The 24,997-nt window shown below is 36.8% G+C and overlaps 2 protein-coding genes across 2 annotated transcripts in view; both read left to right on the top strand.

The window, feature by feature from the left end:
- Positions 1-13,531, top strand: part of LOC134538274 (vacuolar protein sorting-associated protein 16 homolog) — a 35,332-nt gene extending 21,801 nt beyond the window's left edge. Inside the window, exons 10-16 of the mRNA XM_063379442.1 lie at positions 55-189; positions 2,222-2,383; positions 5,095-5,244; positions 6,014-6,261; positions 8,851-8,947; positions 9,046-9,149; positions 12,984-13,531. Of these exons, the coding sequence (XP_063235512.1) occupies positions 55-189; positions 2,222-2,383; positions 5,095-5,244; positions 6,014-6,261; positions 8,851-8,947; positions 9,046-9,149; positions 12,984-13,128 (1,041 nt within the window). The 3' untranslated portion in view covers positions 13,129-13,531. The remainder of the gene's footprint in view (positions 1-54; positions 190-2,221; positions 2,384-5,094; positions 5,245-6,013; positions 6,262-8,850; positions 8,948-9,045; positions 9,150-12,983) is intronic.
- Positions 13,532-15,560: 2,029 nt separating this feature from the next.
- On the top strand, positions 15,561-24,867 carry LOC134538272 (prefoldin subunit 4). Its single transcript, XM_063379441.1, has 4 exons — positions 15,561-15,672; positions 20,295-20,399; positions 22,789-22,905; positions 24,363-24,867. Exons 1-4 carry the CDS (start codon positions 15,631-15,633, stop codon positions 24,513-24,515), a joined length of 417 nt encoding a protein of 138 aa, XP_063235511.1. The 5' UTR covers positions 15,561-15,630; the 3' UTR covers positions 24,516-24,867.
- Positions 24,868-24,997: the final 130 nt, after the last annotated feature.

The following is a 24,997-nucleotide window of genomic DNA, read 5'->3' as shown; positions in this document are numbered from 1 at the left end:
CCGGACCGAGGAAAGCTGGGAGGAAACAGCGTTGACAGCGTCTAACTGTCGCAGGTGAACCAGAGCCACTTGGACATGGAGCAGGTGGCCAAGGACATAGCAGACAAGCTCGGCCACGCCCCGGGGGTTTCCTACAGCGAGATCGCCAAGAAGGCAGCCGACTGCGGCCGCACGCAGCTCGCCATTAAGGTTCGTGTTGACTAGCTGCTTCGCATATACAGTACCAGACTGTACATGCGTTATAAATGTGTCACTATGAAGGGTTGTTCCTCCAGGAAATAATACTTGTTTGTTTATTCGGCGACGAACATAAGTATTGGAACAGCAGGAATAATGATTACTAAGCGAATATGGTAAAAAAATAAAACATTCATATGTTTCCTACTAAATAAAGCCTGAGTGCACTTTATTGTTATTATACCAATTAGGGGTGTGCGGGTACCCGAAATTTTCGATTTTGGTTCAGTTCCATGAATACCCGAACTCGCCCCGATTAATTTTAATGGATTCGAAATGCTTCGAGTCCAAAAAAAAAAGCCTATATTTTTAGCTTTTTGTGAAAGGAATAAGTAGTTTTAACATGTAGGTCTACGTAATTTTTAATTTTTGTAAAATAATTTGTTTCAATGTATGTATATACACCCTACCATAAATCCTATGTCAAATTGTTTTTTTATTTCATATGTAAACTGTACCAGTGTAGCCTATATAAATCTGTGAATGTTGTATTTGAAAGTAACAAATAGCATTTAAAGAATTTCATACATTCAAGTTAATTATTATTTCTACAACTGCCATTTTGAAATTGTATGTACATAATAAAATAATATTGTCAACTCTTTTGTTTGTGAAACTATTTATCCTTCAGTAATATGAGTATATAAACTTAATGCAAATTATTATGATGATAAAACTTAAAAATGAAAGGAAAGATTCGAAATTGGAATCAAATTTCAAAATGTTGGTAGGGATTCGACTCGGAATCGAATCGAACTGAAAATGGAGGATTCGCACAGCCTTAATACCAATGAATGATGACAGTATGGCTGGGCCAATGCCGATTCTGATTATTAAGTATCGGCCGATATTCAGAGTATCGGCATAGGCAGCATCTGTAAAATATTTACCTATACTTCGTGCCGATACCTCAGTCCAAGTTCTTAAACTGTGTTATATTGTTTTTGTTAGAAAAAAATCACAAAGGAATAGTATTTAAAGCAACTTTTTTTTTTGTAAGTCAAAACTAATTATTAAATTAATTGCCTAATTTTGTAATTTATGCACTATTACCCTAAGTTTCCTTCACACAGTGCTACTGTTTGAAAGAAAACCGGTCGTGTTGATTGTTTTAAAAATACAATACAGCCCGAGAACCATACAGACGTGCATACTATAAATGTCCTAATCTTGAGTTATTACCATTTCTTATGTACCAATGTACTTTATAATGTTTAATAATTGTACTTATGCCATATGTAATGATATATGTATTATCTGTATAAAATTGACTTGACTTTTTCTATATCCCGGAGTCCTTAACTCCATATGGGATTCACTGAACACAAACTGAATAAATAAATAAAAAAATATTCATTTCCAACTGTGGAGCAAAGACAGCCTCATGTTACGTTTACCAGTGCTCGCAATAAAGTAAATGGCACTCATGATCATGTTTACAGCACTCGTGATCATAGAAACAGTTGCTGAAGAATGTCTGAGTAGATTGCCCCATCTCCATGTTATTTACTATATATCTATGGCTTTGCAAGATTTTTCTGAGAGTGATGAATGATGATATGGCTGGGAAGAGAAGTGAAGTTTGGAAATACTTCACTCTTCAATCAAATGAAGATACCAAGGCTACGTGCACTTTCTGCCATGTAAAAATATCACGAGGTGGGGCAATGCTTAAACATGTGGGCTGAAAATAAAGTATTTGTGTGTGTTTTGTTATTATTGTAAGATGCATGTTAGTAAGTGTTTTGACCGTTTGATGGTACTCTGTCATTATAATATGAAATTTAAAAAAAATACTTTAAATGTAAAATATCATTTCATAACGCAAACATTTCTTTGGTTAGTATCGGCAGTATCGGCCCATAAGAATCGCTATCGGTGGAATCGGTGAAAAGTGGTATCGGCCCAGCCCTAGATTGCAGTGTTACTGAAGTGTTCAAACGCGGCAGTGCTTTGAACGCCGGCGTGGGGCGTGGGTTCGCAGCTGATAGACTACGAGCCGCGGGCCAGCCTCCAGGTCCCGCTGCTGCTGAAACTGGGCGAGGACCGGCCCGCGCTCGTCAAGGCCATCGACAGCGGCGACACCGACCTGGTGTACGTGGTCCTGCTGCACCTGCGCGACAACATGCCCATGGCGGAGTTCCTGGTGAGAGCGCCTCCACGGAACAACAGAGGCGCGACTCTCGCAGCGGGAACTGGAACCATGTTTCACGCGGACATGTCATCGCACCCTGAGTACAAGACTATCGTAACTCAGAAAATTGAGTTTATGAGATACTTTTACAATAAGGCGCGACTCTCGCAGTGGAAGCTGGAACCGTGTTTCACGCGGACATGTCATCGCACCCTGAGTACAAGACTATCGTAACTCGAAAAAAATTGAGTTTGTGAGATATTTTTTACCATAAGCAGGGAAATATCATTATCTAGGCACTGCAAGACTATCGCAATATTGTATTTGTTTACTTCTACGGGACTTGTGGCAAATAATGCAGTGTTGCACTCTGGAAAACATTGTACAAGAATATGTGCAAGAGTATTGCACTGATTTTTGAGTTACGATTGTCTTGTGCACAGGGTGCGAAATTGTGTCGCTATCTGTTGGGCGGACCCGTAACCACCGGCAAATAAAAAAAATCGGGATAGAGGTTCCCGTACAAAGTTTTTTTAGTTTATACGTTTTTTTTTTATATTAAGTTACCTCCTTGGCGGCGCAAAACTAATTTAATCGATGCGACAATACTTAATGCTGTTTTGTAATAAACCGTCATGTAATAAATAAAGGAGTAGGAGGTGCAGAAACCTCATTGTATTACACACCGCAAAATTAGTGGCTACCTAAATAGAGTGAATTTTAACTGGTTTGTTTGCCTAATAATAGCTTATACGTTACTTCTTCTAATAAATTAATGTAGTTATGTCAGCAATATATTATGAAAACTATCTAGCGGACGGGCCCAAAACTACTTCAAAAACTAGGTCTCAGTCTCGGTAATTAGAGTTTCTCCCCTATGAGCGCTTCCTGCGCGTCTCACTCGCTTTCCATCAATTCCTGAGCACGGTCCAACCCCGGAACGTGATGGTTGCAACCATTAGTTAGTGTGTTCTTACGCCTCAGCCATTTATTCTGTCGATGCCCCATTCTATCGTCTGATCACCCCGCGTCAACAAAACTAATTCATTCTTTCAAGAGGACTTCTTACTATGGAAAAAAAAATTAGCACCTCCAAAAATGTTATATATGTTACTTATGGAACGAGTTACAATGTAAAGGTAATAAAATCTTGTATTTTGTATGGTTCATGATTTGTATATTAAAATAATGTCCTTTGTTGTGATACATTTAAAAAAGTGTTTACATAGAACTGTGATCAAAGAATCTCCGTTCTTATAACATACAAGCGCTGACCCATATTTGCCAGCAAGTGGATGGATGGTTGATTAAATTTAATTTAACCAATAAATAAATAATAAAGTTAAATTGAAAATGGAAAAAAAAAAAATTATTTTTAAGTTCTATTTTTGAATGTATGACATAAATGTAACACTTGTATGAAATTATTTTTCTCAATTTATTTATAATCAATAGCTCAATAGGTGAATAGAGACTTGTTGGCCATTCGAAGATGCAGAAAACAGGACACAGTTGATTGATTGATTTTTTTTTTTAATCTTTAGTTTGACTGTGTCTAAAAGTTTTTTAAAAAAATGATCAGTCACATTCCTAGGTCTGTCATTCTTGAGGTGTCTAATGTGATAGTGTACACCTAGAAGTTAGTTAACAATTTTTCACAGATCACTCATTTATAATAACAGTGTGAGGGTCCATGAAGACATTACAGCATTCTTCAGCCTTATATCGTCACGCTAGTCTCCATACTATCTGATTTACTATTTTTAGCTTGCCTCTGTCCTGGTCATTCGCTAAGTGTGTAGATAAAATGTAAGTAAAAAAAAAAAATATTATTTAATTAAGGAATAGGAATAAAGAAAAAACTGAATAATTAAAGTCACTATACACCACTGTGAAGTACTGAAGTGCTTTATCATACAAATAGACATGGGCATAGATCCTGGGGGAGGAAGGCTTCCGGGATCAACAAGGCCCTATCTGAGGGGGCTCGCTTGTGCTTGTGAAATCGTAACTGTAAAATGGAAATGATAAACGTTATCCCACGGGCCCTCTTGGGAGTCCTACAGATTTTCACCCGTGCAAACAGGTTTTGTTCTAAGGCTGGAATTACAATAGGCCATCATCGCCTCTGTCCGTCAATCACGTGACCTGCAACCAGTAAGATGGCCCGAAAAATTCCATCTGTCCATCAAAAGCTTGGTAACTGCATACTTTTGACGAACGGATGGATAAAATTATAACCTCCCAAATGTCATTTAGGTGTTTGCGTGTCAAAACTTATTATATTAGAAAGTAACAAAGTTTGTTTAATTGTTTAGCTGCTTTCAAAATTATTTCGTAACACACATGAAAAACTGTTTCTTGAAACAATAAGTATGTGTGTCACAGAAGTGTATTAATTATGCATGGTAATACTGGAAATGTGAGAGAAAAAATGAGTTTGATGAGTTACATATAAGTACTTGGTTTACATGATTGTTTAATTAATATAATTACATAAGAGAATTTTTCCCTAAAATTTAAGTTTTCTCGACAGTTGTCAGCATTGAAGTTGAAAAATACCATGACTGACGAACGGAGTGTTGAAAATCACTCTGCGGCTGACGGGCGGACTATTGTAATTCAGGCTTAAAACTTATTTTATACCTTCTGTCGTGTGTGCAGTGCTGGAAGGTGTTATCTGTGTGCCTTAGCTGGATGGTTGTTTCAATTGTGTTTGGCAGATGATGATACGGAACTATCCAATAGCCTTGTCGCTGTACGCAAAGTACTGTCGGAAGCACAATCGCGAGACCCTGATGGACATTTACGACCAAGACGACGATCATTCCTCGCAGGCTGCGTTTCACCTGCAGGAATGCTATGACCCAAAGGTAACCTCCATGATGATTTGTGGTTTGTTTGTTTTTTAAAAGAAAACTGCCTGTTTCTCCCTAATTATTCAGGCATAAAAATGCCTTCAATGCATTTGAAGATGTTTAAGCTACTACTCATTCTGTGAGAAGATACTTATGTTGCTTTTGCATGGAATTCACACACACACTGTGGAAAGAGGGTGGGGTAGAGTAGAACATTCTCGGAATGAATCTACTAGAGAGAGCATTTTTTTAATCCTTGTATCCATGCTAATAACTGCCACATTTTCTACCGTATTTGCCATGCCTTATGTGCAGGAACCGGAAAAATTCGCGGGTTCAATGACCTGTAGGATGAACTCCATAATTCTACGTACACTCGGTCAAATGCCACCCACTCATTGGCTGCTGTCTTGTGAGACGTCCCAACGTAGCAGCCTGTGATTCGATAAAGCTTTGGTCGGGCGTTTCTCATTGGCCCAGAGTCATCCAGGTGAGTTGTGAGCCAATAGCAGAGGCAGCACTGAGGTATAATGATTTGCATTTTAGCCTATAGCGAAATGAATTCGCGAATTTTTCCGGTCTCTACTTATGTACTTTATGAGACGGCTTGATTAATTTTCCACTTGTCACGACTGAAAGCAATAATTTTCTGGTCATGTAAGAGAGTTCTTAAAAACATTTATGTGTATCTTTCCATTGTTTAAATATTTGATTTCACTCGGTTGCGGTTCAAGTGGCGAGGGCGGGGGGGTAAAGCGTGAGACGACTTGCCGCTGCGTTGCAGAACAGCTCCATGAAGGCTGCCTCGCTGGAGGCCGCGAAGCAGTGCTACAAGCGCGCGCGCAACGACTTTGCGGCGACGCTGTGCGAGGAGCAGCAAAAGCTGCTCAAGTACCAGGCGACCCTGGAGGAGAAGTTCCGGCGGGAGTTCGTGGGCCTGTCGCTGCACGACACGGTCCGCATGCTGCTCATGCTGCACGAGGTGAAGCTGGCCGACAAGCTGAGGACAGAGTACCGCGTCCCCGACCGCAGGTACGGCGGCGTGTGGCGTGGACTGCTCTAGCTTCACAGCCGGTGAGGTCACCGGAAACGTACTCGGGGGAACTGGGTTGGGAAAAAAAAAGGTTCATTTTTGACATGACAACATCTAATAAATCGATGAATGCCGGCTGCACGCACGAAAAAGGATGACTCATTGTCCCGTTACACACATAGTCCCGTTACGCTCATTGTACGCTTGCGCCACATATATCTGTCTTCCACTCAATTGGAACAACCATCAATTTGATTTTTTCGAGGCAAATTAAACATTGAAACACTCCCATTCGTTTCCTATCATCGTCCTGTATCCTTAACAGAATAACACAGATTGGAAGAAGTTAAATAGCAAACATGTATAAAAGTTATAGTTAAAATAATCTGTTCGTTAAAGTTATAAACATATTTGAATTAATGAGTGCAAATGAAAGTAAATTTATCAATTAAATTGTAGATTTCATTTCACTCCTTCTTTGTACCCGTACAAAATAGTGATAATTCAATAAAAATGATTCAATTTTATTCATAAAAGTATGCAATCATTTCATCAATGTTTTGTTATGACGTTGTCACGTTAAACTATCGTCCGTAAACCGACTTTACAGACAAACAATTTTTTTATTGCATTAGTTATTTTGGTACCCAGCATGTTCAAATGAAAGCCACACAACATCCTGCTTTCTGCCACTCGTGTTGAACCCAGAAAAGTTATGACATCAAAGAAGTGCACGTCTGACTGGGACTTAACCACAGAAATAGTATTTCACCACAGGGAGAGGATTCTCCATAAAATGGGTGTTTCCCACATGAAGGGGATTTACATTACATCTTGGATTTCTCACAAATTAGGAATTTATTTTTAGATAATAAATTTATTTCCTATTTTGACTGCAATTTACTAATTTATTTATTTTTTAAGAGTATTTAGCTGGGTATAATTTACGACTTATTCAGATAATTTAAATGATTATAACTTGATTAGTATATAATTATTTGTTCCTGTGATTCACAAGAAACATTAATGAGCAAACTATTGTTTTTAGAATGGAATTAGACCTTTCATCAAAATTTATTTAAATATTCTATTTAAAAATACGTTTTTTTAAAAAAAAAAAACATTGTGTTTTATATCGGCCAAACCTGTCAAGGAGAAATACAAAGTGACGCTATCACTAGTGGTGCACTCATTGTGGTGTTGAAGGGGGGGAGAGGGCTCAGGAGTCCGGCACTTGACACTTGCATACTTCAACACATTCTTATGTCTCTATTTGTGAAGTTTCACTTCTAAAACATGTAGTGGCCATGCACCCTTGAGTTGGTGTTTATTATTTTTTTTGTCACATGTAGTTAATCTTTTTTTTTTGTATGTGTGCACAGAGATATGTGTAAGTCAACATGATTACACAAAGACAGTAAATTAAATAAGCAAAAAAAAAAAGTATTTCTTATAATCTTCTATTATCTGAAACCACTCTTGTCTTGCAGCAAGTGTTTCAGCAGTATCCACGTATGAAAAGAAAAAACACTTAAAAGTAGGGGGAAAATGCACTAAACATGATTTATTACTAAATGTATAAATTTTTAAAAATTTGGGTATTTTTTAGTAGTTTGATTCCAGTTTAGTTTTACACCAATAACCTCAGGTTACCATATTATATAAGCAAAACTATAAAAAAAAATTCATTTTAAGTGCTAAACCTAAAATTGCTGCTGGCTTCAAAATAAATGTAACATTATAACACATTTTTATACATATTTTCTTATTAAATTTATTTCATTTTATCTCAGTAGTCCACAGCTTTTAAGTTCTTTTTTTTATAATGCAGTAACTATACTTTTAGCTTGCATGCTTGGTTTAACATTCAACGTACGTAACAGCAACAGTACTATCAATTTATTACATATAGAAGTAACTCCTATTCATTCTATGGCATGTATGTTTCACGAGTTATTGCATCCTGAGATGTTTGTGACATTGAAATAATGTGTTTGTTTAACTTTTGAGTGAGATAAATATCACACATTGCAAAGTAACACAAACATACAAAAATACTCCAAACTGAAATTGAAGATTCCAAAAGTCTTTTTCGGGTTGGGTATTTTAAATAAGGGAACCGAAACCAGAACAGAAAAATCTGGGAATCGCTAAGGAATTAATGTGTGTATTCATTCCCAAACCACATAATAGTCGACGTAAATCTACTTTCTGTACAATCAAGAGAAAAAATATTATTTTTAGATTAATAAGCAATTATAATAGATTAGACCCAATAGTAACAAGCTTAACCAATTAGTAAATTATTTTAGTAGCACTTGCAGTCAATTCAATTAACTGTGTATTCTAAATGCACTAATTGTCTGTATTTTTGAATTCATTAATTTTTTTTTGTGTCCTTTGTCTGTTGTGTCTCTTCTGTATTGTGTTTGTTTTTTGTACCGTGCACATCCCTGTAATCTCTTCTCAGAGTGTTGGTGTGCATGTCACAATTTATAAATAAATAATATGTATACCTAAAATGGCTGAGCTATGAGATTTTGTGCTTTGGAAATATTTTGGGAAGTTGTCCTGTTCACTGTGTGCAGGTACTGGTGGCTGAGAGTGCTGACCCTGTCCGAGCTCGGTGATTGGGTGGAACTGGACAAGTTCTCCAAGACCAAGAAGTCTCCCATCGGCTACGAGGTCCTCCATCGTTTCTTTCCTCTGCTAGTCTTTGGTCGGTGGGAGTCATCTGTTTAGTGGTGCGTGTGCTGAGTTGTCTGTGTTTCTGTCGATTCCAGCCGTTCGTGGAAGTGTGCTTGAAGCATGGGAACCGCTACGAGGCACAGAAGTACCTGCCTCGAGTCAAGGATGATCTCAAAGTAAAATACTATTCGAAAGTAGGGTGAGTATGGTATTATAATTTGTTCTTCAAACTGTTCAAAGTGTAACTTACAAAAAGGATGCTTGTATTTTAAAAAAATAAATATTTCCCATTTTAATTTATATTGAAATTCTTTTTCTTAAAGTTAGTGATTGTTTCTTCAGTTACCGTATTTAATCGCATAATGTCCACACCTTTATTTTTAAATACGTACTTGAAATGGAATTTTTTAAAATCCGCATAAAGTCCACACCAGACAAAGCAACCTTGGCCACCCCTGAAAGGCACAGTACCGGGATGGAAAATTACCGACGCTGTCAACAATACTTTGACCTTGAGTTGTTCATTTCTCCGGAGTGGTCGCTGAGAGGGTTTTGTAGCGTGGTGAAACCATCTGGACTCAGAAACTCGCACTCCACTGCGCAGCTGTCTGCGCCGTCACGCGAGTTGCAAGGGGATGGGCTATATATAGCACAAGCCAGTACACGTCAACTCACACTACGTCACAAAGTAGGGGAGGTAGCGGAGAAGTGGTGCGGGTACATGCGCACAGTGGGCAAGGGACAGGGAGGGAGGCTCGCCAGCGCCGGCTAATGCAGACATTAGACATCTGCCCCGTGCCGTCAGTGGCCATTTCAATGAAAGATTAAAAAAATATCTTTTCTCGCAAAGCGTTTATTTTGTGTAGACTGGCTGCGGCTTCTGAACGTAGGAGCGCACACGCGAGTGAGAGAAGAAGGAAAAAAAAAGAGTGGCGTCTTCCACTAATCGCCGGCACCCAATTATCTCGACACCTGTCACATTTCTCACATCCGCTGCGGAGGGTCACCAGTCACCAGCGCTCTGCTAGTAAACTAATTATGAGAGAGCAATTTTTTTACTCTACACAAAACGTAACATATTGAGGGAAAAAAATTTTTTTCGGACTTCACCTCATAATGTCCGCACCCCATTTTTTTTGTCAAAAATGTAGCCTAATTACTGCGGAGATTATGCGAGTAAATACGGTACTATTTTTCCATGCCACAATTTCATACTACATACCGTATATACTCGTGTATAGCGCGCCCTTTTTTCCCCTCAAGTAAAGGAAAAAAATAAGGATGCGCGCTATACACGGGAAAAAAAAATTTGGGGGGGGGGGGGGGGAGGCGGGGAGGAGTGGAAGTCGTTAACTGCCGGGTGACGGGTGACGTTTCTGGCCAGCCCCCACACACACGCACAAGCAACAAGGCCTCTGTTTCACACACACACACACACGCACACGCGCACATCATGGTCTCTTGTTTATTTTTAGACCTCCCCCCTTTACAGAAAGCCAGCTCAGAAGCTAGTAAAAAGAGAGAGAGAGAAAGAGAGAATGTTGTCAACAGTTCCCCCCCCCCCCCCCTGGCCAACTTCTTCGCTTCCTCCATTCCTCACCGGTGAGTCATCAAGTTCTCCGCGCCAGCTTAGCAACGTAGCGCGGCACGCCTCCCTCCCTCCCTTCCTTCCACGTACCAGTTGTGACGATATAGCGCTTCATTATCTTCCGTTTAGACAGCAGAGTTTATGTATTTTCCTGACGCATCACCACACATCAATTTAAATAATCAGGTACCACAAAATGTTAGTAAAATTTATTTATGGGGGAAAAAAAATTTCAATTTTTTTTTCTTTGGAATTAGTTGCAAAAATCGTGGTGCGCGCTATACACGAGGGCGCGCTATACACGAGTAAATACGGTACATACCTGACTTAAGAAAACATGATTCTTTGGAAGATCAAATACCCCTCCTGATGTATTTTTTGTTTCATTACTTGAATTTAGATGGTGAATTAATTAATAAATGTGATGAATGTATGAAAAAATGAATGAATAAATAAAATTGGTTTTTGGTTTATTAAACTTATACCTAACTAACTGTAATTAGTAGGGGCTGGAAAAATTAACATTGGTTGTTTTATAATTTAGCATCTATTATTGTGGAATAAGAATTATTAATGCTGCATATTTAAAATGTAATATTTGTATTGTAAAGGTTTGTAAATTAAATATTCATATATCTATACAAAAATCCTCTAGTTCAGTTTTAATATTGGGTTGGACTCATACTGTAAAGTTTTCTTGGATGTATGTTCTGAACTTGGTTGCATCATAGACATAGCATGATCACAAAGACAATTAGTATGGAGAATGAAAACCAGAAGTTCACAACATGGGTCAAGTATCTGTAGTACTGCTATGGTTTACTTCTCACTCTTGCTAAAGCAAAATGCCTGCTTTTTTTTTTATCCATGAGAAGAGGAAATCTGTAGCAAAGATGGTAGACGTGTCAATGAGACTTAAGTGACTTCATGCATTAAGAAAATTTAATTATGATTATCCATTGGAACGTGTGCCAAAAAAGCTCCAAAGTACGAATATAATCTGAGTCATCACTTAGTGAGTTGTTTCTTTCCAAGTGTGAGAAAATACATTTTGTACAACAATCTTTGAAAATATGTGGCATTTTATAAAGGAAATTTTTTTACAAATTAATGACATTTGAAACTAACTTAGCTGACATTTAATATTTATTTATAAGATTAGCGAAACTAGCCTTTATGTTGTAAATTAGAAAAAAAATAGCAACTCAAGTGTAAATGAGCAAAAAAATAAAAAATGACACTGATTATGTGCTAACTTTTATCCCTATACAGTAAAACCCCTTATTTGCACTTTTCAGGGAACCCCAAGGAAAAAGTGTAAATTGCGGGAAAGTGTAAATTGTGGGAAAGCACTTTTATTGGCAGTTAATGCTAAATTTTAGCTTAAAAAAATGTATCAGCATTTACTGGTGCTACAAGACAAACAATAGTTGTTTACAACACATTTAGGGCACTGCAAAAATATAATTTTCTTAAATATAAAAAACAATGCAACATAAAGCCTACATTAAATTTTCTCTAGTACTGTTTTATAGGTATAGTATAAATTCAACGCATTGGGCAGCATTTGCTTCAATAGAACACCTATTTTTAATTATTGTGTTTAAAGTACTAACAGGAATATTCAGTTCCTTGGCCAAAACCACTCGGGTACCCACATGCTTGTCAAACTTCTCAATAATTTTAATTTTATCTTCAATAGATAAAGTATTTCGTGGAACTTTATACCTATCCATCTTCAATCAAAATCTTGCCATAAATAATATTGTGAACGATAAAAAAACACGTGCTAACCAAAACGGACGTTGACTAATGTAAACAATGAAAGCCATCATAGATATGTACTGTACATAATGCAGCACTACTAAATATACGTACTGTGTATGAGCGCTTTCCGGTAGTATCGATAGCTCAGCGCTTCGGACTATGCTCTGCTACGAGAGTGCTCTATGACACCATAAATAAAACCGTTTGTGGATCTGCTACGAAAGTTCTCTATGGCAGCAAAGATTAAAACGTTAGTAGAGGAGAGGCACCATAGAACTTGTCGATACATCAAAACGAAAGATTACAAACAATAGGCGAACTACTTCAAACTTTTCACATCTATGACTAACGTGACGAGTATTTACATTTTTACCGTGTTTTGAAACGTACATTCCGGGTTTTTTGGTTACGTAGCGGTGTAATTTCAGGGAAAATGCAACACGAAAGTTAATGTACAATAAAACGACGTTATTTGCGGGAAAACGTAAATACGAGGTTTTACTGTATTTGTATATCTGTCACCAAACCAACCTTAGCTTTTAGAGTGTGAAACAAAAAATAAGGATTGTTATCTCTTTAAGCGGTGTTCCACAAAATCAAAAGATAGTGAAATTTTAAGTCGGCTTACTTGTTGTAGTTCTGTAGAGGGTAGTATACTGTTCTTGATGGTTGTTGTAGGATGTTGGAGGAGGCAGCCCAAGTTGCCTACGACCAGAAGGACGTGCAAGGACTCATGTTTGTCCAGAGCCGATGTCCCTCGTCCAATAGTGTGCTTGCAGAAAAGATTGCCTCCTGGATTGGTCAGTTAGCGGCAAAGAAATGAGTAACATGCTACTACTGTTTCTTTTGCAAGATGTGTGTTCATACATTCCAAATAAATTGTTTTCCTCCTTTTTCAGCTTTGACTTTGCAACTGTATGCTTTTTGTCTTGAAAGTGCCAATGCAGTGTTTTGACAATTTGAAAAGATTAATTTTTGATGTAGGGTACATAATGTAATTTTTTATGTAAAAAATATGTATATATAATTTTTGTACATAAAACATCTGTGTGTGTACCTATATATAATTTTTGTTTCTTGGTATATATACACAACATTAAAAAAATTTTGTATTTTGTATGTAAATAAAAATTTATGTTAACACTACATAATGTGCATATTTGTAAATAAATGGATGCTACATTTTAAAATTGGGGTGCAATAAAACCACTAAATTAAAACATTTACCTCTTTCTGCACTAATCTATATGATTGTACTTTTGACATTTTAATTAATATGATCAAAACTTAACCTGTTAGGAAAAACATCTGATCTAGTGGCTTTCAATTGGTTACTTTAAATAATATGGTATTTTAAACCATATTAATAAATACAAAAAATCACAAATGGATAATGTTGCTTTAGTACTACCATAAACGGCAACACGCAGTTACCATCCAAACCATCAAATCCAGCCATGTTTAAATGCCTACTCTTTGTTCTAAGGGGTGTAGTTGAACTTTCTACCATCTAAATGCCACTTTGCCATAATTTTATTATTTGTAGCTTTAGCCATTATTTCAAAGTGCTCTTATCTACTCTATCTGTAATGATGCAAGCAACGAAGCAACATTACCATTATTCAATAAGTAAATACATTTAAAACCTTGTTTGCTATATGACAACATCCAGGGCTACGTCTCCCCTTAAGCCCAGTGTGCCTCATCCATCCAGGCCCTGTCTCCTCCCACCATCACCCTCTGTTTCAAACTGCCAGTTAATGTGTGTCTGTGTGCTGGTCTGCCGTGTACCCCAAACGTATTTGCGTAATTGAATTAAAACAGTTGTATTTGTTCTTATCTTTTTCAACCCCAAGTGTAGTTTGCAACTTTCAGTTATTTTATGAGGACGGAGCAGCAGCATGCGTGGTCCACTTCCGAACTTACCAGATGGGGGGAGGTGATATATTTGAATTTAAGTACGGTAATAGACAAGTAATTTTATACATGATAAAATTTCTTAATAATTAATTTTTATTTGCTGTTAACTTGCAGCGGGGAATTAAGTACATTACTTTCAACTCCATAAGTTTGTGAAACACCTAATGGTAATTCGGATACCATGACACCCTGACCTCAGCTAAGGGTATGACGCGTCTTTCGCACCTCGTCGAGCTCGTCGTGATTGAAACTGATAAAACAAAACCATTTTGCCAGATAATGACGTGTGTGTTTTCACCTCCTGACGCCGAGGCGTGTGGGACGCCCTGAGAGCCCACTTGCGACCATCATTTTTGAGCAGCGAGAAATTGTGCCTGTCTCTTACAGCGGGCTGGTAGGGTAGATTTCTAACAGTATAGGTTTTGCAAGCCTTGTCCCATACGGGGGACATCACGACCCTGAGAGAGGAGTGCCAAGTCCGCAACTCCACATGCCCAGTATTACATGTGGTAGCTCCCTAAACAAAATTAGACCGCACGCTTTCCATATGTTCAACCCTAGTGTGATAGCAATGTGTTGTAAGATTTTCGCTCTCAATTCCTGTGGCACTGAAACAGTAGATGAATTCTATAGACATCCTCGTTTGTAGTTTTCGTATGTGATGTACTGCTTTGGTAAGTGTTCAAAGCACAGGTACCTGTCCCTTAGCACGCTAAAGTTTTGGAAAATGCCCCATGTTTACATTGCAGCTGCTAATGGCATCTTTGTAGGTATCCTCAATATAATATCCTTTTGATAAAAAAAAATTACAAACAATTTATCTATCTATTGGTACCTACCTAATAAAACAAAAAGTTTCATTTCTGTAGTGTGTGGACTACACACAAATTTTTTTGTATAAAATTGATATAACATATCTACTTAGAAAAAAACACTCGGGTGAAATAGTGGATGAAAGCATGAAATTTTGTCACTTTTTAGGTTATAAATATAGAGATTGTTATTTAGCCGTTCTATTTATAAATAAAAGAATTTTTGGTAAATCGTCAAAAAAAATGATCAAATTATTTGCCATCAGGCACACGGCCACGAACATTATAAAAGTTGGAGTTTTGAGCGAATATTTTATAAATAAATTTAATGTTTTTAATCAATGCCGTTTACTTGATCGATTTTACTCTTTGGTAGTTAATAAATCCTCACAACACCGTATCTACCCACTAAATGATATAATGACAAATTATTTCAGATCTTTATAAAACATATTTTAACCGTTATATTTGCTGAATCCAAAATGGCGGTTTTCATTTGGTCCTTTCAACCTCTTTGGTGTATATTTATTTTGGAAGATAGTCTTATTTTTGTTTGGGAACATGGACATTAATTGTAAAATTAACAATTGAAAATGGCGAAAGCGGCTGTTGATGGCAAGGGAGTCTTGCAGAAAGTAAGTTAATAGATAATAATTATTGTTGTATTCTGTAAATGTTAATTATGTTTCCACCTTAGAGATGGGTTGAACGATTCTTTGTACAGAATCGATTCATTTGAATGAAGTTCCATTTAATGATTCGTTCAGTTCCGCTCAGTGGATGTAGTAGCTCTATTAAGAATCATAACTTGTTTCCCCGTTGAAGTATTAGTTACGTCTTTGCACGTGGTTGGCTATCATAATCTGCTCGGTTCGGATAGCTGAAATTCTAGACTTCTAGCTGTATACCGACTTACAAAATTATGAACCGTTTATCACTGCAAATGTATCCTGCAGTGATACATATACAATTCGGGAGTATTTGCATACATAATGGCATTGATGATGTAGCCGTGTCCGAGCACGATTACCCCAGGTAACGTCGCGGTGGGAAGCCGCAGTGTACCTGGGTTTTTTCGTGGCAGGTTGATTGTGCGATGACTTACCATTGCTATCCGTGAAAGGAAATCGCAACCCCGCAGTTATGATCCTGAGAGAAATTTTTCTAAATTGAAAAATTCCCAACTCTGCTGGAAATCAAAATTTGTACCTTTAGTTCTCTGACCAGTAGCTCGACACACTTGAGTTAAACATGTCAGACACATTTTCATTTGATATTGATATATTAGTGTTTGCAAAATTACATCAATAATGAAATAAGTTGGAGTGATCCTGCAGAGCGACTTGGGGTGGGGAAAGCAGGTCAAGAAGGGCAGGAGGGGTTTGGGGCTGCGGCTGCGGCTGCTTAGCAGGACACTGAAAGGGACAGGTAGGAAAGTTAAGGAAAAGGTGTACGCGACATTGGTAAGGCCAGTGTTTGAATATGCCGCGGCGGTGTGGGACCCCTATGTGGAGAAAGAAATTGAGGAGTTGGAGAGGGTGCACCGTAAGGCAGCAAGATGGGTGACAAATATGTGGAGGAGAAGGGAAGGCGAAGGCAGGATGGGGGAAACACACAAACTATCGGTGATGATGAAGGAGCTCGGGTGGGACACGCTGCAAAAAAGGAGGAAAGTAGAAAGGCTAGTGAGAATGCATAAAGTAATTTCTAGGGGGGGGGGGGGGGGAAGCTGGGAGCTAGGTTGAACAGAGGGCTGTATCGAGGAAGGAGGGATCATGAGTGGAAGATTCGGAGGGAATGGAGACAGACAGAGAGAGGAAGGAAGGTATTCCTTGTGAGGACGGGGCGAGAGTGGAACGAGCTTGAGGAGAGGACACTGGATGTGGGAGGAGGGAAGGACTTACAAAGGAGGCTCCAGAGGGGGAGTAGTGAGGGTAGTTGGGGGGTGGGAACTCCTTGCCACCGGGTGGATGCCCAATTGCAGGTGTATTATTATAATTATTAATTTACAGCTGATGACATTGGTAATATTACAATTTTGGCTAAACTAAATACCACTGTGAAGAAAACTAATTTTTCATTAAGTAGGTAAGTATATGATATTTATAAAATTATCAATTAATAAATATATTAGCAACAACTAAACAACCTTGATTTAAAACCACTCTAAAAAGCCAGTACAAGCAATGTGAGTAATTAACCCAAAAATGGTAAATGTGGTGCATTTTTTATTTCCAAAGTTTGTGTATCTGAAAAAGAAATTTTAATATACTACTTAACTGTTGACATCAGGTGTAGATACTTTTCATGCTACCCTATTTTATCAAGTATTGTTTGCATGCTCTTGCAGGGATTACTAATTCCTCTTACTCCTGATGTCATGATTCATTCCATGAACGATTCTGACTCGGGTTCAGCATTCAAGGAATCTACTCTCAAAGAACAGATTCTTTATATCGTGAACGAATCACATTATTTTGTTCCGTTTTGAACGACACATCACTATTCCACCTGATTAAAGGTTATTCTAGTCAATGTCTGGGATACTAACTCATGTTAGATAAAATCTGAAATAAAGTGTTTTGATTCTGCAATTGTTGCCTTAACCTCTAAAAGAGTGTTTTTGAATATTCGTCGGTACATTATATGTTATTTGATAGTGGGGGAAGGCCAGTTAAAAATAGCATTTATATATATATATATACATATATATTTATTTTTTTTCCAGAAAATATCTCTTCTTCAGAGTTACCACCGGCTCTCTCACCAACGACACCATGTCCTCTATCGCTATATCTTGCCTTCTTCCAAACCTACAACATTTTCCAATCTCTCCGTGTCCTCACAAGAAATGCTCGTCGTTCTCTGTCCTCCTACACACACACTTTACCTTATGGTCCCTCCAGTAAGTTTTTTCTATAACTTCTCTTCAGCCTTACTTGTTTCCTCGCATCGTGGCTTTCTGTAAATAAAATAATAAAATTTGAAAAATACTTTTTTTCAAACACTAAAGACGTTCCAGTATTTATTTACCATATAAACAGTGTTCCTTAATTCCTTTTGGTTTCCGATAAATTAACGATTGTAGGTCATATGCAGTGAAGCGACTGTTGCCATGTGCTCTGCAGATCCTGTGGTTTTCCATATATAACGTGTATATTTTTTTGCATATATTAACGCAATGTAACACAAATAATTTTTTAAAAAATTAACGTGACTCCCTACTGTGCATCTAAACCCAAGTGTCAACCCTTGACAGCGATTTATTTGAGCAGTATGGAGGCCAACTTGTTACATACGATAGCACGTAACCCGACATATAAAAGGATTTGTCTTTGCATGTATCAAATGTAATAATTATTAGTAACACAAAAATAAAATAAAAATTTGTCTGTGTGCATGTTTCCATTAAAATTTATTTGCTAATGTAGTAAGGCAGCACAGAATGCAACCGTTAATATCACAATTAAGAAGGTAGGCTGATTTTCTAGAGTAATGCTCTTCTCAAAAAAAGTAATTTAAAATATTCTGAAAATGTTGTTGAGTTCCTCTCATTATATTGGGTAATTCTGTTAAACAGCATTGCAATAGTTCAAATAGTTTTCTGTAATTTATTGTTTGAATACATAGTTGGTTAGTTTCAGTTACATAAGTTAACATTTAAAATATTGCAAATTAGTGGGAACTGTTGATTAGGTTAGTGACATTTAAATTACCTAATGGCGTGTTTTGATGCAAATAGTACTCAACGTTACCGATTTTGGAATTTTTATTTTTTTCAGGAGAGCACCTACTTAAAGAAATTACCATCTAAAACATGGATACTACTACATTCAAGTATGTTGTCTACTCCTATAGGTAAAATGGATTTTTCACGTGGAGTCACATAAATGAATGAGTTGGCCGTTATTCATAGACATCCGCATGCATGTCACTGTAGATACTATTGTCCATTATTTACGTATCTTCATACATGATTCACATTCACTTCTTTAAGGTTGTAGAATGAGTCATACTGTTGGGCAAAAGCACTCGATGCCAACTCGCCTGGTAGTACTTAAGGTTGAATGAAGAATTTTTCAATGTCTATCGTATGTTCCTTATTGTTTTTGATGTGAAACTCCTTTGCTGAGAGGGTAAAAATTTCCGAGCGTTACGAAAATTCCGATCGCATGAGGGGAAATAGTTAGGATGTGGTGGGAGTACTGGGAGAGGAGGGGAATAGTTAGGTAAGGGGCGGGGGAACCGATAGAGGAGATGGCAGGGAAAGAAGATAGAACTGACACAGCATACCCATTTGCTCTCTCGCGCACGGTTGTTTCTTGGCAGTGGACGTCGCGCTATCCCGGGCCGTTGGTGCGGTCAGTGATCGCTGGAGAGGCCTTGAGCGGGCTCCACGTGGCGGCGTGCGTCTCAGGTTGAAGGGATAGGCGGGTCGCGGCGGTAGGGACCCTCCTGCGCCTGACGCCACCCCGACTTTAGGGAGTAATCGGGCAGAGGGCAACACAACTGGGTTTGAGCTTATTGTTGTGCACCATCAGTACTGTGAATATTGTTTTAGCTGTGTAACTAAATTTTTCTGCTGGTATATAATGCTTTTCACGCTTTAGTTGGACATGGGTAATTTTTATTTGATTAACAAAATTACACACCATATTATAGATACGACCCCTCAAGTGTGTAAATATGTTCATTTCAACCAAGAGGCATGAATATTTCTCGATCAGAGTGTGGCTGTGGCTCAACAAAGTAGCATTGAGCTAGATCCTGTTCATATGCCATGTTGTCACTTTCACATACCAGATACCTTCCTCAGACTACACATGTCCATGTGGACAATTAGTTAAGCTGCATAAACTACCTAATTATCTGCAATCTTCATGTTTAAGAATTGTTTTAAAATCAAAGTTTGATTTTTAAGTGTACAAGAAAAACATTTTAGTACAAATTTTTTATTCAAAGAATCTTTAATTCATTTATTCGTATGGAAAAGAGTTACATATTTCATTTGAGATCATACCCGCATCCTTACTTTTTTCAATTATTCTATTATCTATTAAAAGATTATAGTAATTTATCTCTATCTATAACTAATAAGCAAGAAGTTTCACTTCTGTCGCGTGTAGACTCCACGCACACATTGTTTTTACTTGTATGGTTCTTATGTGGCTACTAATGTGTTAAAAACCTTTTATAACTGTGGTTTCAATCCTATTATCAGTGTCTGATTGCCCAACTGTTTTGCTTGTCCTTCCAGGATTCAGATGTCCATATTACATTTGATGACCAGCAGAAGATTAATAAATTTGCAAGGTACAATGCTCGATTTGAAGACTTGAAAGATCAGCTGAAAGCAAAAAAGGTTTGTCTCTGTTGTGCAAGGCATATTCATAAAGTAAGGTCAATTGGGTCATTAAAAAAATAATTGACTTAGTGAGAAAATGTTTCGTAGTCACCCAGAAAGCAGCCGTGGCAACAATCTTCAAAGACATTCGATGCGATTTGACTTTGGCCAAACTCATAATTCACAGTTAGATTTAATGAGTCTTGCATTAGGCATTATCACCAGCCATCATGGGTGTGGTCAGTTGGGGGGGGGGGGACACAAATCAAGCTATAAGTGTTTGCTAGGCTGGTTTCTAAGGTGTATGGAATAAGCCCAAACAGTTTTCAAGTTAATTCTTAAAAAGACATTTTGTAGGCTATACTTATGAGGATCCTTATGTACTTTTTAAAAATACCTGAATTTCTTAAATAGAAAGTGCTACTTATGAAAGGTTGATCCTTAAAATACCACTGCTTATGAGTATTTCCTGATGCATGATTAAAATGAAGGCTACTCTAGATTATTAAGTTGCTTTAAAGTGCTTACTACAACCTTGACCATGATAACATTTTTTGTAAGATTCATGGATAGATTTCAGTATAAATATTCTATTTATTGATGTGTAAACATCTTAGCTCTCTGTATACAGAATTTTATTGAAGGAATTTCGAGAAAATTGAATGGAAGTAGTGACGAAGATGTCGGACCCACGCTAAACCTATTGGTGTGCAAAAAAAACTTTATGATATTACAACTGTCCTTTAATAATTGACAGTCATAAACAGAAAAATTATATAATGCAATTTTGACAATTCTTATTTAACATTGAAATGTAAAGATAGTGCTGAGTTAGTCATAGTACAGTAGAACCCTGTTATAATGTTTTTCAAGGGAGCACAAGAAAAAAACATTATAAGCAGGAAATCTCAATTTAGCACTTAAAAATGTTCGAGCTTTGTACCAATGGACTCACCAAGCTATGTAAACAACTTTAATGTTAAAACCAAAGATAGTATACTTGATACATGAATTTTCTGAAACAAGCCAACAATTTTCCAACTTCGTTTTGTTCCCTGGTTAAATTTTGTTTGTCTTTAAAGATACACTGCCACATATTTTGTAAAATTGTCTCACAATTCATGATGACAACGTCTACTCCTTCGCCACCTGAAAATGTTTAATTTTGGGATTCCTACGTATGAATGAGAAAAAGAAATATTTGTAAGCAATAGAAAACACTTTTAGTTGACTAAGTATGTACGTGCATCTGAATACCCAGGAAGAGAAGAGTTGACTAAGGGTGCCAACTGACACGTAACCATGAACATTGTGTACCTTCAGTATATTGCATAAAATTGTAAACATAAACAATGAAAACTTTTTATCGTAAGTGTTGGAATAATTTGGTTTTAAAACATTTTTTCCCTATTTATTGAATGTTAGAAACCAAACATTATAAGCAGGAAATAAATACATTGTCCTTATGGGGGAAATATTGGGACTTTAAAAATATGACATAAGCAGGAAAACATTATAACAGGGTTCTACTGTATAGAGATAGAAATTGTTTTAATAAATATATTCTATAACATGTAAATAAAATTATTTCGAGGTTAAATATAAAATGTAGAAAAAGCTCCTTAAGGTGTGTAGTCAGATTTTGGTTATTAAAGCAAAAACAAATATACTTGGTGTTTTAATATGGTTCTAATGTATTGGACTGCAACAAGACGGCACCACATTTGTAATCCCTTGTAGAACAAAAAAAGAGTTAAATTTCTTTCACAATATGTTTGTTCCAACAAACTATTCCATCCTCATAAATTAAAGGTGTCTTATTACAATTCAAGTTAAAAAAAAATGTATCCCACAATAGTTTCAAAGACACAGGTGTATCCCTGCCACGACGTTGAAAGGCAGAACACCAGCCACCACGCTGATACGCGCTCACCGGGTATTAGCACAGCCACCACGTTGAAGGGCGTTCACAAGGTATAGCCCCGGCAACCATGGGCCCTCATCAGATATCACCCCAACCACAATGCTAAATGGTGTGAACCAGGTAAAAACACCAGCCACCACGCTGATGGGTGCTCACCAGGTATTACCACAGGTACCACGCTGATGGGTGCATATGAAGTATAGCTCCAGCCACCACGCTGATGGGTGCACACCAAGTATTACCACAGGTACCACGCGTACGAGGTATAGCTAGCCACCACGCTGATGGGTGCACACCAGGTATAACACTAGCCACCACACATTGATGGACTTGCACCAGGAAATTTTTTATACTCTGCACAATTTAAAAGAATTTTGTGTCTTATTTTTCCAACAATGAACACATGAATTTGCTCACACATCACTGGCGAATACTGAAAGACTCACGTTTTATTTTATTTCAACAAAAGTGAATTTTTTTCAGAATGATTTGAGGAATTTGGATAATGCAGCAGATGACCTTCTGTTGGTAGACGACTCGGATATGATACCTTACGCAATGGGAGAAGTGTTCGTCTATCGGAGTGTGCCCCAAATACAGGTGAGTGCAGTATTTTGTCAAGAACATAGTGTAATTCAAATATTTCTTCAGTCATCGGAACTAAATTGAATTTTGTGTTTAAAGTGTTAGCCTTCAAAATCCTATATCATTACTTCTTAGTCACTGTTGGTTTTTTTCCATTCCATAATCACAACAGAGCATAAGCTTTCACTGCTATAACTGTACAGTTAGATCCTTTCTTTCATTAAAATGAATTCAAATTTGAAATTATATATTTGCTTTTAACAATTTCAGGGACAAAAATCATTTTTGTTAGTAAAGGTGACATCATTGGAAATAATCCATAGATAAAGGGAGCTGCAAATTTAAAATTTTAAGGGGCCCCTCGGTTTGAGTATCATAGACATTTAACTGAACATGCGTTGCACAAAAACTTAACTCATTTATGATAGTTTCTCTATGTTAAAAATATTAGAAAAGATGTGTGATCTTAATACAGTCAAACCTCATGGGGCCCATAATTCTGGCAGTTGTATTAGACTAGCCATTAATAAATTATTTTATTAAATTTGTAAAGTTATAAATTTTTTTCTAGTTACAACATCCATAGTTTTTCTAATAAGAAATAATGTGCTTTAATTTAGTTTGTAAGGATGATAAAACATAATTTAAAAAAAAAGGCTTTAAACGTGCATCCAACCCAGGTAATATGAAAAATAAGCAAACTTACTTTTTATTACGATAAAGAACTATACATATTTTGTAACAAAATTGCATCGTATACAATTCATAAAAAATATAAATATTACTTTTCACATTGTCAATTTTATTGTTTCAAACATGTATGTCATTTTGAATGAAGCATAATAAGGTACATTATCGTGTGCTGTCTTTGTTCGGATAGATGTAGAATACAATTGTCATTTGTTATGCGAACATTGAACAAATGTCTACATATCTGATCGGCATTAATGAGATTTGACTGTACTTTTTTCGAAGGTTTAATTGCTACACTATAGTAGAATGTCAGAAAACAGCATGTGTGTAGGTACACCTAACTAAATATTAATGCACTGTACATGTGGATGTTACTTAAAAAAAAAAAATCTTCCTTTTGTCCATGCACATGATTAATTATCTCTCAATTGTTGCATTTGGTGACTGGTGAAATTAAAGTCCTTGTCTTTATAGTATTTCAAATGTCCGGGAAAGAGTTGATTATCGGATGCATATAACACTACTTTTAAAAAATAAATATATATTGTTGACTTAGGTTGCCATGATTACATCCCGAAAGTCTCTTGTAATTGTCCAACATATTCTCCCATTGATAACTTTTTCATTATGTCGTCATGCAAAATCATTGGAAAAGGAACGATAAATATGTGTGTCTGTTATTAAAATTTATTTATTATATAGAATAGGTACCATTTAAAAATAATATAACAATGAAACTTTCATTATTTTGCTATTTACCATCTAGTTTTTCTTTACAGGAGTTACTTGAGCAGGCCAAAGAGAAAGTTCTTTCGGAAATAGCAAGTCTGGAAAAGCAGGCGTCGGAATTGGAGAGCGTAATGAGTGATATGAAGACACTGTTGTACGCCAAATTTGGGAATCATATCAACTTGGAAGCGGAAGATGAGTAACATCATGCTGTGGAATCTCAAGGACTCTGTAAAGATTTTTACCTTAATCTGATATTGCACACCACAAATGCCATGAGAATAGGAAACTAAATAAATAACACATTGCAATACAATTTGGTCACACCTGTGACATAAGTAGAAAAAAAAATTAAGTTGCTGCAGACATAGTGTTTTGGTTTGAGCTGTTTGTACCATCCATATTAAAGAATGCTTGTCACTATACATTAAAAAAAATATAGACCATCTAAATTCATGAATGACTCATGTTAGAAGTAAAATCACCTGTTATTGTATTCTCTAAAAAACAGGTTGTAATTTGCTTGAATAAAGATAATATATGTAAATAGGGTAATGGATGGGCAAGTTGTTCAACTTTGTTACGTGTATATGCAATTATTTAGTCTGTTTTCTCAAAAGAATAAAATAAATGTTATCCCTAAGAGTAAGTAAAGTAACCATATCATTTTGGTAGATTTTGTATG

This window comes from Bacillus rossius, chromosome 13 (genome assembly GCF_032445375.1).
Source record: "Bacillus rossius redtenbacheri isolate Brsri chromosome 13, Brsri_v3, whole genome shotgun sequence".
NCBI classification, from domain to species: domain Eukaryota; kingdom Metazoa; phylum Arthropoda; class Insecta; order Phasmatodea; family Bacillidae; genus Bacillus; species Bacillus rossius.
Note: the sequence above shows the minus strand (reverse complement) of the source record. Positions and strands in the feature narration are given on the sequence as shown.

Excerpts from the sequence above, each read along its gene's own strand:
- LOC134538272 (XM_063379441.1), top strand. The coding sequence starts at position 15,631 with ATGGCGAAAGCGGCTGTTGATGGCAAGGGAGTCTTGCAGAAA. Across the intron at positions 20,400-22,788 it reads ATCAGCTGAAAGCAAAAAAG|AATGATTTGAGGAATTTGGA; the intron begins GTTTGTCTCTGT and ends AATTTTTTTCAG. Across the intron at positions 22,906-24,362 it reads GGAGTGTGCCCCAAATACAG|GAGTTACTTGAGCAGGCCAA; the intron begins GTGAGTGCAGTA and ends TTTTCTTTACAG.